A 15,866-nucleotide genomic window follows, 5' to 3' on the forward strand; every position below is an offset into this window, starting at 1 on the left:
TCCACTGAGCCACGCTGCTTCTCCGTAATAATGATGGCATTTGTTAAGCGCTTACTATGTGCCAAGCACTGTTCTAAGCGGTGGGGAGGTTACAAGGTAATCAGATCATCTCACGTGGGGCTCACAGTCTTAATCCCCATTTGACAGATGAGGTAACTGAGGCCCAAAGAAGTGAAGTGACTTGCCCAAAATCACCCAGCTGACAGTTGGTGGAGCTGGGATTTGAACCCATGACCTCTGACTCCCAAGCCCAGGCTCTTTCCACTGAGCCACGCTGCTTCTCCGTAATAATGATGGCATTTGTTAAGCGCTTACTACGTGCCAAGCACTGTTCTAAGCAGTGGGGAGGTTACAAGGTAATCAGATTGTCTCACGTGGTGCTCAGTCTTAATCCCCATTTTGCAGATGAGGTAACTGAGGCCCAAAGAAGTGAAGTGACTTGCCCAAAGTCACCCAAATGACAGTTGGCGGAGCTGGGACTTGAACCCACGACCTCTGACTCCGAAGCCCGGGCTCTTTCCATTGAGCCACACTGCTTTTCTGTAATAATGATGGTTTCTGTTAAATGCTATGTGCCGAGCACTGTTCTAAGCACTGGGGAGGTTACAAGGTGATGAGGTTGTCCCACGGGGGGCTCACAGTCTTCATCCCCATTTTCCAGATGAGGGAACTGAGGCCCAGAGAAGTGAAGTGACTTGCCCAAAGTCACCCAGCTGACAGTTGGCGGAGCCGGGATTTGAACCCACGACCTCTGACTCCAAAGCCTGGGCCCTTTCCCCTGAGCCACGCTGCTTCTCCCAAGTACGGTACAGAGCGCTCAGTACAGGGCTCTGCCCACCGTAAGCGCTCAGGAAACAGGATCGAATGAACGATCATGCGGGCGTATTTATTGAGCGCTTACTGTGGGCAGGGCACTGTACTAAGCGCTTGGGGGAGGACAGTTTGACAGCTGTTGAGCCGAGTGGGCAGCGCTGAGCTCTTAGCTCTCCTCGGCCTGGCTTTTCCTCGGGCTTTTCCTTCCACAGGTGATTTATCCTCTGAAGGAGATATACCCGGCTTCAGGTAAGCAGGGAGCTTGGGGGTCCCGCGGTCTCAATCATAATCATAATAACGGTATTTATTAAGCGCTTACTATGTGCCAAGCACTGTTCTAAGCGCTGGGGAGGTTACAGGGTGATCAGCTCGTCCCACGAGGGGCTCACAGTTTGAATCCCCCTTTGACAGCTGAGGTCACTGAGGCCCAGAGAATCAATTAATCAATCAGTCAATCGTATTTATTGAGCGCCTACTGTGTGCAGAGCACTGTACTGAGCGCTTGGGAAGTCCAAGTTGGCAACATAGAGAGACGGTCCCTACCCAGCAGTGGGCTCACAGGCTAGAAGTGGGCTCACCACTTGCCAATCAATCAATCAATCAATCGCATTTATTGAGTGCTTACTGCGTGCAGAGCACTGGACTAAGCGCTTGGGAAGTCCAAGTTGGCAACATACAGAGACAGTCCCTACCCAACAGTGGGCTTACAGTCTAGAAAGGGGAGACAGAGAACAAAACCAAACATATTAACAAAATAAAATAGAGTTGATATGTACAAGTAAAATAAATAAATAAATAGAGAAGTGAAGTGACTCGCCCAAAGTCACCCGGCTGACAGTTGGCGGAGCCGGGATTCGAACCCGTGACCTCTGACTCTTTCCACTGAGCCACGCACCTCTCCCCGCTCCCCCCACTTTCCACTTTCATCCCAACCCACCCCCTGCAGCCCTCTCTGCTCATTCATGCGGGCGTATTTATTGAGCGCTTACTGTGTGCAGAGCACTGTACTAAGCGCTTGGGAGAGGACAGCTTAACAATAAACAGGCACATTTTCCCGGCCCGCAGCTGTCTTGAGATCTCGACTATTTCTTTTATTTTGTTAGTATGTTTGGTTTTGTTCTCTGTCTCCCCCTTTTAGACTGTGAGCCCACTGTTGGGTAGGGACCGTCTCTATATGTTGCCAACTTGGACTTCCCAAGCGCTTAGTACAGTGCTCTGCACACAGTAAGCGCTCAATAAATGCGATTGATGATGATGATGATGACGACTAGGACCCAGGCATCCCGACCTCTACCCGTCAGGCCACACCTTCCCCCCCCCCCCCGAAAAAAACCCTGATATGTCTTCCCCTCCCTGCCCCGGGGAGAGAAGCAGCGAGGCTCAGTGGAAAGAGCCCGGGCTTTGGAGTCGGAGGTCATGGGTTCAAATCCCGGCTCCACCACTTTTCATTCAGTCGTATTTATTGAGCGCTTACTGTGTGCAGAGCACTGTACTAAGCGCTTGGGAAGTCCAAGTTGGCAACATAGAGAGACGGTCCCTACCCATCAGTGGGCTTACAGGTTAGAAGTGGGCTCACCACTTGTCAATCAATCAATCAATCATATTTATTGAGCGCTTACTGTGTGCAGAGCACTGTACTAAGCGCTTGGGAAGTACAAGTTGGCAACATATAGAGACGGTCCCTACCCAACAGTGGGCTCACAGTCTAGAAGGGGAAGACAGAGAACAAAACCAAACATCCTAACAAAATAAAAGAAATAGATATGTACAAGTAAAATAGAGTAATAAATACATACAAGCATATGTCCGTATGTACAGGTGCTGTGGGGAAGGGAAGGAGTTAAGACGGGGGGGGATGGAGAGGGGGACGAGGGGAAGAGGTGTCAGCTGTGTGACTTTGAGCAAGTCACTTCACTTCTCTGGGCCTCAGTTCCCTCATCTGGAAAATGGGGAGGAAGACCGTGAGCCCCCCGTGGGACAACCTGATCGCCTTGTAACCTCCCCAGCGCTTAGAACAGTGCTTGGCACATAGCGCTTAATAAATGCCATTATTATTATTATTATTAAAAAAAACCCTCCCGCTTTTCCAGGATCCGTGGATGACGAGCGGATTTTGAGATTCCTGGAGCTGGCAGGGCTGGTGAGTCCCCCGGAAGCTCCGAATCCCGTCAGCACTCAATCAGTCGTATTTATTGAGCGCTTGCTGTGTGCAGAGCACTGGACTAAGCGCTTGGAAAGTAGAGTTCGGCAACCGATAGAGGCGGTCCCCACCCAACGACGGGCTCCTACTCTGTCTCCCCCTTTTAGACTGTGAGCCCACTGTTGGGTAGGGACTGTCTCTCTATGTTGCCAACTTGGACTTCCCAAGCGCTTAGTACAGTGCTCTGCACACAGTAAGCGCTCAATAAATACGATTGATGATGATTCAGTCCATCGTATTTATTGAGCGCTCACTGTGGGCCGAACGCCACACTGAGCGCTTTTCCTCTCCGCCGTTTTCCGCTGCCCTGTGAGAAGGGGGCAGATCCAAGATTAATCAGTCGTATTTATTGAGCGCTTACTGTGTGCAGAGCACTGTACTAAGCGCTTGGGAAGTCCAAGTTGGCAACATAGAGAGACGGTCCCTACCCAACAGCGGGCTCACAGGCTAGAAGGGGGAGACGGACGACAGAACCAAACATATTAACAAAATAAAGTAAAATAAAATAAAATAAATAAAATAAAATAATAAAATAAAATAATAAAATAAAATAAAAATAAATAAAATAATAAAATAATAAAAAATAAAATAATAAAATAAAATAAAATAAAATAATAAAATAGTGAAATAAAAAATAAAATAAAATAAAATAATGAAATAAAAAATAATAAAATAATAAAATAAAATAAAATAATAAAATAAAATAATAATAAAATAAAATAAAAAATATAATAAAAAAATAAAATGAAATAAAATAAAATGAAATAATAAAATAGTGAAATAAAAAATAAAATAAAATAAAATAATAAAATAATGAAATAAAAAATAAAATAAAATAATAAAATTAAAAAATAAAATAAAATAAAATAATAATAAAATAAAATAAAATAAAATAATAAAATAATAAAATAAAATAATAAAATAATAAAATAAAATAATAAAATAAAATAAAATAATAAAATAAAATAAAATAATAAAATAAAATAAAATAAAATATAAAATAAATAAAGTAAAGTAAAATAAAATGAAAAATAAAATAAAATAATAAAATAAAATAAAATAATAAAAAAACAGAATAGAATAAATGCATAGAAAGAAATAAATAGAATAGATATGTAGATAGATAGATATTTAGACTGTGAGCCCACTATTGGGTAGGGACTGTCTCTATGTGTTGCCAACTTGTACTTCCCAAGCTCTTAGTCCAGTGCTCTGCACACAGTAAGTGCTCAATAAATACGATTGATGATATGTACGAGTAAAATAAATAAATAACATGGCAGGGGGAGTCTCCCCCCGGCTCAGCGGGAAGAGGGGAGGGCGACGGGGGCAGACCTGGAGCCGACGGCCTGACTTCTCTCCCCTCTCGGTTTGTCATCCAGGCCGGCTTGGTGACCCGGACGGGGGGACTGGATTCGCAGGTGGACTGGAATTGGTAAGGATTGGGGGCCGGGGGCTGGAAAGCGTCTTCCAAGCTCCCAAAAAGCTCAGCCGCCCCTCGCGGGTCACGATAGGCCAGGCTCAGCCCGGTCGGACGCCGCTTTCTTCGTTCATTCAGTCGTATTTATTGAGCACCAACTGTGTGCAGAGCACTTGGGAGGTACAGGTCGGCAACATCTAGAGACGGTCCATACCCAACAACAGGCTCACAGTCTAAAAGGGGGAGTGATAATAATAATAATTCATTCATTCATTCAGTCGTATTTATTGAGCGCTTACTGTGTGCAGAGCACTTGGGAAGTCCAAGTCGGCAACATCTAGAGACGGTCTCTACCCAACAACGGGCTTGCAGTCTCGAAGGGGGAATAATAATAATAATAATAATGATGATGGCATTTATTCATTCATTCATTCAATCGTATTTATTGAGCACTTACTGTTTGGTCGTATTTATTGAGCACTTACTGCGTGCAGAGCACTGTACTAAGCACTTGGGAAGTCCACGTTGACAACATCTAGAGACGGTCCCTACCCAACAACGGGCTCGCAGTCTTGAAGGGGGAATAATAATAATAATAATAATAATGATGATGGCATTTATTTATTCATTCATTCATTCAATTGTATTTATTGAGCACTTACTGTGTGGTTGTATTTATTGAGCACTTGCAGTGTGTAGAGCACTGTACTAAGCACTTGGGAAGTACAAGTTGGCAACATCTAGAGATGGTCCCTACCCAACAACGGGCTTGCAGTCTAGAATCAATCAATCAATCAATCAATCGATCAATCAATCAATCAATAGAAGGGGGATTAATAATAATAATAATAATGATGGCATTTATTTATTCATTCATTCAATCATATTTATTGAGCGCTTACTGTGTGCAGAGCACTGGACTAAGCGCTTGGGAAGTACAAATTGGCAACATATAGAGATGGTCCCTACCCAACAATGGGCTCGCAGTCTAGAAGGGGGAATAATAATAATGATGATGGCATTTATTCATTCATTCAATCTTATTTATTGAGCGCTTACTGTGTGCAGAGCACTGTACTAAATGCTTGGGAAGTCCAAGTTGGCAACATCTAGAGACGGTCCCTACCCGACAGCAGGCTCACAGTTTAGAAGGGGGAATAATAATAATAATAATGATGATAGCATTTATTTATTCATTCAATCGTATTTATTGAGTCCTTACTGTGCAGAGCACTGTACTAAGCGCTTGGGAAATACAAATTGGCAACATATAGAGACGGCCCCTACCCAACAACGGGCTCACAGTCTAGAAGGAGGAGACAGGCAGCGCTTACTACGTGCAAAGCACTGTTCTAAGCGCTGGGGAGGTTACAAAGGTGATCAGGTTGTCCCACGGAGGGCTCCCAGTCTTCATCCCAATTTGACAGATGAGGGAACTGAGGCCCAGAGAAGTGAAGTGACTTGCCCAAAGTCACCCAGCTGACAGGTGACAGAGCCGGGATTTGAACCCGTGACCTCTGACTCCAAAGCCCGGGCTCTTTCCACTAAGCCGCGCCACTAGGATGTCCTTGCATCCTCCCCAGCGCTTAGAGCAGCGCTTGGCACAAAGTAAGCGCTTGACAAGTACCATCATCATCAGAACAGCAAGGGCTTAGAGAAGCAGCGTGCCTCAGTGGAGCGGTTGTGCTTTGCACGTAGTAAGCGCTTAACAAATGCCATCATTATTATTATTATTATTATTTTTATTATTATTATTACGCAAACTCTCCGGCCACGATAACGTTGTTTCATAGGAGGTACTGAGCGCTTGTAGAACAATAAACGGACACATTTATTGAGCGCTTACTGCGTGCAGAGCACTGGACTAAGCGCTTGGGAAGTACCAGTCCCACTGTTGGGTAGGGACCGTCTCTATATGTTGCCAACTTGTACTTCCCAAGCGCTTAGTCCAGTGCTCTGCACACAGTAAGCGCTCAATAAATACGATTGATTGATTGATCGATTGATTCCCTGCCTGCAACGAGCTGCGAGTCTAGAGGGAGAGACATCCTTTGGCCTCTCCCTCGCCCCTCGTTGGAGATTGTTGGCTTCTGCTGTTAGGACCGTGCCAGCGCTTAGCACAGTGCCTGACGCGTAGTAAGCGCTTAACAAATACCATCATTACCATTATTTTCATCACGTGCCGTCCCCAGGTACGACGTCCTGTCCCCGGGGGAGATGCAGAGACTCTCCTTCGCCCGGCTCTTCTATCTCCAGCCCCGATACGCAGGTGGGTGTGCAGCTCCTTCATTCAATCGTATTTATTGAGCGCTTACTATGTGCAGAGCACTGTACTAAGCGCTTGGGAAGTCCAAGTCGGCCACATCTAGAGACGGTCCCTACCCGACGGCGGGCTCACAGTCTAGGAGGGGGAGACGGACAACACGAGGGGGGCCGTCAGAGGAGAGCGTGCTGGCCGTCAGCGGTCTCAATCGATCGGGGTGACTGAGCGCTTGCTGTGCGCAGAGCATTCATTCATCCATTCAATCGTATTTATTGAGCGCTCACTGTGTGCAGAGCACTGGACGAAGCGCTCGGGAAAGTACAATATGGCGTTAAATAGAGAAGCAGCGTGGCTCACTGGAAAGAGCCCGGGCTTTGGAGTCAGCGGTCGTGGGTTTTCCAGATGAGGGGCGCAATCCCCGTCCCAGCTGGGGCTCCCGGTCTTAATTCCCATTTTCCAGACGAGGGGAGCGAGGCGCAATCCCCGTCCCAGCTGGGGCTCCCGGTCTTAATTCTCATTCTCCAGACGAGGGGACTGAGGCGCAATGCCCATCCCAGCTGGGGCTCCCAGTCTTAATTCCCATTTTCCAGATGAGGGGCGCAATCCCCGTCCCAGCTGGGGCTCCTAGTCTTAATTCCCATTTTCCAGATGAGGGGACCGAGGCGCAATCCCCGTCCCAGCTGGGGCTCCCGGTCTTAATTCTCATTCTCCAGACGAGGGGACTGAGGCGCAATGCCCATCCCAGCTGGGGCTCCCAGTCTTAATTCCCATTTTCCAGATGAGGGGCGCAATCCCGTCCCAGCTGGGGCTCCTAGTCTTAATTCCCATTTTCCAGATGAGGGGACTGAGGCGCAATCCCCGTCCCAGCTGGGGCTCCCAGTCTTAATTCCCATTTTCCAGATGAGGGGCGTATTCCCCATCCCAGCTGGGGCTCCCAGTCTTAATTCCCATTCTCCAGATGAGGAGACTGAGGCGCAATCCCCGTCCCAGCTGGGGCTCCCGGTCTTAATTCCCATTTTGCAGACGAGGGGACTGAGGCGCAATCCCCATCCCAGCTGGGGCTCCCAGTCTTAATTCCCATTTTCCAGATGAGGGGCGCAATCCCCGTCCCAGCTGGGGCTCCCGGTCTTAATTCCCATTTTCCAGACGAGGGGACTGAGGTGCAATCCCCGTCCCAGCTGGGGCTCCCGGTCTTAATTCCCATTCTCCAGATGAGGGGACCGAGGCACAATCCCCATCCCAGCTGGGGCTCCCGGTCTTAATTCCCACTCTCCAGACGAGGGGACTGAGGCGTGATCCCCGTCCCATCTGGGGCTCCCAGTCTTAACTCCTATTGTCCAGACAAGGCGACTGAGGCGCAATCCCCGTCCCAGCTGGGGCTCCCGGTCTTAATTCCCATTCTCCAGACGAGGGGACTGAGGCGCAATCCCCGTCCCAGCTGGGGCTCCCAGTCTTAATTCCCATTTTCCAGATGAGGGGCGCAATCCCCGTCCCAGCTGGGGCTCCCGGTCTTAATTCCCATTCTCCAGACAAGGGAACTGAGGCACAAACGGGTAGCGGAGCCGGGATTAGAACCCGGGTCCCCCGACTCTCAGATGGGGCGGGGAGAGGTGGAAAGCGAGGAGTCTCCGTTCGGCGCGGAGGCGGACGGGAAACCTCCGTTCTTGAGGAGCGGGGAGACCCGGAGCACCGGACGTTTTCGGAGAAAAATGATCCGGGCGGCAGAGTGAAGCACGGACTGGAGCGGGAAGAGACGGGACGAAACGGTCCCGGCCTTTTCCCCTCCCGGAGCGGGCGGGGGGGACGTGTTTGGGAGCGGGAAGAGGCGCCTCGGCGGGCCCTCGGTCCATCCTCGCACCCGCCTCCCGCCCCTCCTTCCTCCTGTCAGTGTTGGACGAAGCTACCAGCGCCCTGACGGAGGAGGCGGAGGGCGAGTTGTACCGGATCTGCCAGCAGCTGGGAATGACGCTCGTCAGCGTGGGCCATCGCCGCAGCCTGGAGAAGGTGAGGGTCGGATGCGGGCGGGCGGGTGGGGCGTCCGGGGGCGCGGCCCTGGGATTTGGGGGGCGGTCGAGATGGCCTGGCTAGTGAAGAAGCAGCGTGGCTCCGCGGAAAGAGCCCGGGCTTGGGAATCAGAGGTCAAAATAATAATAATAATCGCATTTATTAAGCGCTTACTATGTGCCAAGCACTGGAGGGGTTACAAGGTGATCAGCCTGTCCCATGTGGGGCTCACAGTCCTCATCCCCATTTTCCAGAGGAGGTCACTAAGGCACAGAGAAGTGAAATGATTTGCCCAAAGTCACACAACTAAGTGGCAGAGGCGGGATTTAATAATAATAATAATAATGATGATGGCATTTATTAAGCGCTTCCTATGTGCAAAGCACCGTTCTGAGCGCTGGGGTGGCTACAAGGTGATCGGGTTGGCCCACGTGGGGCTCACAGTCTTCATCCCCATTTTCCAGATGAGGTCACTAAGGCACAGAGAAGTGAAGTGACTTGCCCAAAGTCACACAGCTAAGTGGCAGAGGCAGGATTTAATAATAATAATAATAATGACAATGGCATTTATTAAGTGCTTAATATGTGCAAAGCACCGTTCTGAGCGCTGGGGTGGCTACAAGGTGATCGATCGGGTTGTCCCACATGGGGCTCACAGTCTTCATCCCCATTTTCCAGAGGAGGTCACTGAGGCACAGAGAAGTGAAGTGACTTGCCAAAAGTCTCACAGCTGACTAGTGGCAGAGGCGGGATTTAATAATAATAATGACGATGGCATCTATTAAGCGCTTACTATGTGCAAAGCAGCGTTCTGAGCGCTGCGGTGGTTACAAGGTGATCGGGTTGGCCCACGTGGGGCTCACAGTCCTCATCCCCATTTTCCAGAGGAGGTCACTGAGGCCCAGAGAAGTCAAGTGACTTGCCCAAAGTCGCACAGCTGACAAGTGGCAGAGGCGGGATTTAATAATAATAATGACGATGGCATCTATTAAGCGCTTACTATGTGCAAAGCACCGCTCTGAGCGCTGGGGTGGTTACAAGGTGATCAGCCTGTCCCACGTGGGGCTCACAGTCCTCATCCCCATTTTCCAGAGGAGGTCACTGAGGCCCAGAGAAGTCAAGTGACTTGCCCAAAGTCACACAACTGACAAGTGGCAGAGGCGGGATTTAATAATAACAATAATAATAATAATAATAATAATAATGACAATGGCATTTATTAAGCGCTTACTATGTGCTAAGCACCGTTCTGAGCGCTGGGGTGGCTACAAGGTGATCGGGTTGGCCCATGTGGGGCTCACAGTCTTCATCCCCATTTTCCAGATGAGATCACTAAGGCCCAGAGAAGTCAAGTGACTTGCCCAAAGTCACACAGCTGACTAGTGGCAGAGGCGGGATTTAATAATAATAATGACGATGGCATCTATTAAGCGCTTACTATGTGCAAAGCACCGTTCTGAGCGCTGGGGAGGTTACAAGGTGATCAGCCTGTCCCACATGGGGCTCACAGTCCTCATCCCCATTTTCCAGATGAGGTCACTAAGGCACAGGGAAGTGAAGTGACTTGCCCAAAGTCACACAACTGACAAGTGGCAGAGGCGGGATTTAATAATAATAATGATGATGGCATTTATTAAGCGCTTACTATGTGCAAAGCACCGTTCTGAGCGCTGGGGTGGTTACAAGGTGATCGGGTTGGCCCATGTGGGGCTCACAGTCTTCATCCCCATTTTCCAGAGAAGGTCACTGAGGCACAGAGAATTTAAGTGACTTGCCCAAAGTCTCACAGCTGACAAGTGGCAGAGGCAGGATTTAATTATAATAATAATAATAATAATAATAATGACAATGGCATTTATTAAGCGCTTAATATGTGCAAAGCACCGTTCTGAGCGCTGGGGTGGTTACAAGGTGATCGGGTTGTCCCATGTGGGGCTCACAGTCTTCATCCCCATTTTCCAGAGGAGGTCACTGAGGCACAGAGAATTTAAGTGACTTGCCCAAAGTCTCACAGCTGACAAGTGGCAGAGGCGGGATTTAATAATCATAATGATGATGGCATTTATTAAGCGCTTACTATGTGCAAAGCACCGTTCTGAGCGCTGGGGTGGCTACAAGGTGATCGGGTTGGCCCATGTGGGGCTCACAGTCTTCATCCCCATTTTCCAGATGAGGTCACTGAGGCACAGAGAAGTTAAGTGACTTGCCCAAAGTCTCACAGCTGACAAGTGGCAGAGACGGGATTTAATAATAATAATAATAATAATGATGATGGCATTTATTAAGTACTTACTATGTACAAAGCACTGTCCTAAGCACTAGGGTGGTTACAATGTGATCAGGTTGGCCCATGGGGGGCTCACAGTCTTCATCCCCATTTTCCAGATGAGGGAACTGAGGCCCAGAGAAGTGAAGTGACTTGCCCAAAGTCACCCAGCTGACAGTTGGCGGAGCCGGGATTTGAACCCATGACCTCTGACTCCCAAGCCCGGGCTCTTTCCCCACTGTACTAAGCGCTTGGGGGAGTAAATTCTAAACAGCTCGGAAGGGCGGAGAGGGGGAATGAAACGGGCAGGGGGGTGGGGGAAGGAAGGAGAATAATAATAATAATAATAATAGCGAGCTTGGAAGGGCAGAGAGGGGGAATGAAATGGGCAGGGGGGGGGGGGATGGAATAATAATAATAATAATAATAACAATAGTGAGCTCGGAAGGGCAGGGGGGAAATGAAACGGGCATTGGGGTGGGGGAAGGAATAATAATAATAATAATAATAGCGAGCTTGGAAGGGCAGAGAGGGGGAATGAAACGGGCAGAGGGTTGGGGGAAGGAAGGAGAATAGTAATAATAATAGTAGCGAGCTTGGAAGGGCAGAGAGGGGGAATGAAACGGCAGGGGGGTGGGGGAAAGAAGGAGAATAATAATAATAATAGCGAGCTTGGAAGGGCAGAGGGGGGAATGAGATGGGCAGGGGGGGTAGGGGAAGGAAGGATAATAATAATAATAATGATAACAATAGTGAGCTCGGAAAGGCAGAGAGGGGAAATGAAACGGGCAGTGGGGTGGGGAAAGGAATAATAATAATAATAATAGCGAGCTTGGAAGGGCAGAGAGGGGGAATGAAACGGGCAGAGGGTTGGGGGAAGGAAGGAGAATAATAATAATAGTAATAGCAAGCTTGGAAGGGCAGAGAGGGGGAACGAAACAGGCAGGGGGTGGGGGAAGGAAAGAGAATAATAATAATAATAATAATAATAATAATAGCAAGCTTGGAAGGGCAGAGAGGGGGAATGAAATGGGCAGGGGGGTGGGGGAAGGAAGGTTAATAATAATAATAGCGAGCTCGGAAGAGCAGAGGGAATGAAACGGGCAGGGGGGTGGGGGAAGGAAGGGGAATAATAATAATAATAATAATAACAGCGAGCTCGGAAGGGCAGAGAGGGGGGAATGAAACGGGCAGGGGGGTGGGGAAAGGAAGGAGAATAATAATAATAATAATGATAATAATGATGGTGACCCCAAACCTCATCCCCACTGTCGCGTTGTAGTTCCACTCCTCCATCCTGCACCTCTGCGGAGACGGGAGATGGGAACTGAGGCGCATCAAGAAGGAATGAAGCGGGGAAGGGAGCGGCCGCCTGGAGAGCACGCATCCCGAAACCGAGCCGACGGGGCGAGGGGGATGCCTCGGCTCCGCCGGGAACGATGAGGGAGACGCTCCGTCCCGCCGACCGAGCGGAGGAGGACGATCCTGCCGGGGCGCCTTCGGCGGGCGGGGACCCGGCTCTCGGATGAGATCGCTGTCCAGCGCGCCGGCCCGGCGTCTCTCCAATTCCCGCGTAGTCCGCCCCGGCGCTTAGCGTGGCGCTCATCACACAGTAAGTGCTTAATAAATACCTTGACCACTACAAGTCCGCCTCGGATCCGTCGCGGGGAGGGCCCTCCCCGGGCGTCGTGACCCCGGAGGTCCCGTGGGCGCCATTCCGGCCTCCGCGGAGCCCGTGGGGGAGACCGACGTCCGTTCATTCATTCAGTCGTACTTACTGAGCGCCTACTGCGCGCAGAGCGCTGTGCTAAGCACGCAAAAGAACTGGCACCTTCCCTGCCCACGGCGAGCCTAGCCTTCCACTGCAGCGTCATTAAGCGACTAAGCTGAGAAGTTGCGAGGCCTAGTGGCTGCAGCCCAGACCCGGGTTCGAATCCCATCTCGGCCACGCGTCCGCTCTGCGACTTCGGACCGGTCGCCTCACTTCTCCGGGCCTCCGTTCCCTCATCCGTAAAATGGGAATGGAGGCTGGGAGCACCCTAGGGGACGGGGATTTCATCATCATTATTATTATTATTATTATTATTATTATTATTATCTAGGCTCAGTTCCCTCATCTGTAAAACGGGACTGTGAGCCCCCCGTGGGACAACCTGATCGCCTTGAAACCTCCCCAGCGCTTAGAACAGTGCTTGGCACGTAGTGAGCGCTTAATAAATGCTATCATTATTATTATTAAGTAGCTCATGAGGGGTTGGTCCTACTGAAAAAAAATCCAGCTTGTGGAAGGGAGGGAAAAGTCAAGGCCAAAGGTCGTCCAACAAAGTCCTGGTTTCCCCCTCACCCTCTTTCTTATCAGGGAACCACCGCCCAGAGAGCAAGGTATTTCTTTTATGGTATTTGTTCGTTCATTCATTCATTCAATCGTATTTATTGAGCGCTTCCTGTGCGCAGAGCACTGTACTAAGCGCTCGGGAAGTACATTTTGGCAACAGATAGAGTCCCTACCCAACAACGGGCTCACGATTGACAACAAACCAAGTAGACAGGAGTCAATACCATCAAAGCAGCCTGGCTCAGTGGAAAGAGCCCGGGCTTTGGACTCAGAGGTCATGGGTTCGAATCCTGGCTCCTCTAACTGTCGGCTGGGTGACTTTGGGCAAGCCACTGCACTTCTCTGGGCCTCATCTGTAAAATAAGGATGAAGACCGTGAGCCCCCCGTGGGACAACCTGATCGCCTTGAAACCTCCCCAGCGCTTAGAACAGTGCTTGGCATGTAGTAAGCGCTTAATAAATGCTATTATTATTATTATTATTATTAAATAGCCCCACGAGGGGTTTGTCCTACTGAAAAAAAATCCAGCTTGTGGAAGGGAGGGAAAAGTCAATTCATCTAAATCCTAGTTTCCCCCTTATCTCCAGAGATATTCAGAGAACCACAGTCCAGAGAGCAAGGTATTTCTTTTATGGTATCTTTTCATTCATTCATTCGTATTTATTGAGCGCTTACTGTGCGCAGAGCACTGTACTAAGCGCTCTTGAAGTACAAATTGGCAACAGATACAGTCCCTACCCAACAGCGGGCTCACGGTCTAGAAGGGGGAGACAGACAACAAAGCAAGTAGACGGGTGTCAATACCATCAAAGCAGCGTGGCTCAGTGGAAAGAGCCCGGGCTTTGGAGTCAGAGGTCATGGGTTCGAATCCCCCGGCTCTGCCAATTGTCAGCTGGGTGACTTCACTTCTCTGGGCCTCAGTTCCCTCATCTGTAAATGGGGATGAAGACCGTGAGCCCCCCGTGGGACAACCTGATCACCTTGGAACCTCCCCGGCGCTTAGAACGGTGCTTTGCACGTAGTAAGCGCTTAATAAATGCCATCATTATTATTATTTATTATTATTAAATATAATAGTATATGATTGAATGCACGAATGAACGCTAATTCTGTTGTACCGTGCTCTCCCAAGCGCTTAGTACAGAGCTCGGCTCAGAGTAAGCGCTCAGTAAATACCACTGATTCATTGACTGGCACATAGTGGGTCCTACAGCCAATCGGTCGTACTTATTAAGCGCTTTCATTCATTCATTCATTCACGGGACAAGAGCACCGCCCCGTGGCCAAATGCCGGTCCTGCATCCAATCGGTCGTACTTATTGAGCGCTTTCATTCATTCATTCATTCACGGGACCAGAGCACCGCCCCGTGGCCAAATGCGGGTCCTGCAGCCAATGGGTCGTACTTATTGAGCGCTTTCATACATTCATTCACGGGACAAGAGCACCGCCTCGTGGCCAAGTGCGGGTCCTGCAGCCAATCGGTCGTACTTATTGAGCGCTTTCATTCATTCATTCACGGGACAAGAGCACCGCCTCGTGGCCAAATGCGGGTCCTGCAGCCAATCGGTCGTATTTATTGAGCGCTTTCATTCATTCATTCACGGGACAAGAGCACCGCCCCGTGGCCAAATGCAGGTCCTGCAGCCAATCGGTCGTGCTTGCTGAGTGCTTTCATTCATTCATCATCATCATCATCATCAATCGTATTTATTGAGCGCTTACTGGGTGCAGAGCACTGTACTAAGCGCTTGGGAAGTACAAATTGGCAACATATAGAGACAGTCCCTACCCAACATTCGCGGGACAAGAGCACCGCCTCGTGGCCAAATGCCGGTCCTGCAGCCAGTCGGTCGTACTTATTGAGTGCTTTCATTCATTCATTCATTTACGGGACAAGAGCACCGCCTCGTGGCCAAATGCGGGTCCTGCAGCCATCGGTCGTATTTATTGAGCGCTTTCATTCATTCATTCACGGGACCAGAGCACCGCCCCGTGGCCAAATGCGGGTCCTGCAGCCAATCGGTCGTACTTATTGAGCGCTTTCATTCATTCATTCATTCACGGGACAAGAGCACCGCCTCGTGGCCAAATGCGGGTCCTGCAGCCAATCGGTCGTACTTATTGAGCGCTTTCATTCATTCATTCACGGAACAAGAGCACCGCCTCGTGGCCAAATGCGGGTCCTGCTGCCAATCGGTCGTACTTATTGAGCGCTTTCATTCATTCATTCATTCATTCATTCATTCATTCACTCACGGGACAAGAGCACCGCCCCGTGGCCAAATGCGGGTCCTGCAGCCAATCGGTCGTACTTATTGAGCGCTTTCATTCATTCATTCATTCACGGGACAAGAGCACCGCCCCGTGGCCGAATGCGGGTCCTGCAGCCAATTGGTCATTCATTCATTCATTCATTCAATCGTATTGATTGAGCGCTTACTGTGTGCAGAGCACTGGACTAAGCGCTTGGGAAGTACAAGTTGGCCACACAGAGAGACAGACAGCAAAACAGTACATATTAACGAAATAAAATATGTGCAAGTAAAATAGATAACTTCATTC

At 49.3% G+C, this 15,866-nt stretch overlaps 1 protein-coding gene across 1 annotated transcript in view; it reads left to right on the forward strand.

Moving 5' to 3' along the window:
- Positions 1-12,608, forward strand: part of ABCD4 (ATP binding cassette subfamily D member 4) — a 42,307-nt gene extending 29,699 nt beyond the window's left edge. The window contains exons 14-19 of the mRNA XM_038765617.1: positions 1,026-1,062; positions 2,904-2,953; positions 4,396-4,448; positions 6,626-6,702; positions 8,585-8,700; positions 12,249-12,608. Of these exons, the coding sequence (XP_038621545.1) occupies positions 1,026-1,062; positions 2,904-2,953; positions 4,396-4,448; positions 6,626-6,702; positions 8,585-8,700; positions 12,249-12,317 (402 nt within the window). The 3' untranslated portion in view covers positions 12,318-12,608. The remainder of the gene's footprint in view (positions 1-1,025; positions 1,063-2,903; positions 2,954-4,395; positions 4,449-6,625; positions 6,703-8,584; positions 8,701-12,248) is intronic.
- The last annotated feature ends 3,258 nt before the right edge of the window (positions 12,609-15,866 follow it).

This window comes from Tachyglossus aculeatus, chromosome 23, assembly GCF_015852505.1.
Source record: "Tachyglossus aculeatus isolate mTacAcu1 chromosome 23, mTacAcu1.pri, whole genome shotgun sequence".
Classification (NCBI taxonomy): domain Eukaryota; kingdom Metazoa; phylum Chordata; class Mammalia; order Monotremata; family Tachyglossidae; genus Tachyglossus; species Tachyglossus aculeatus.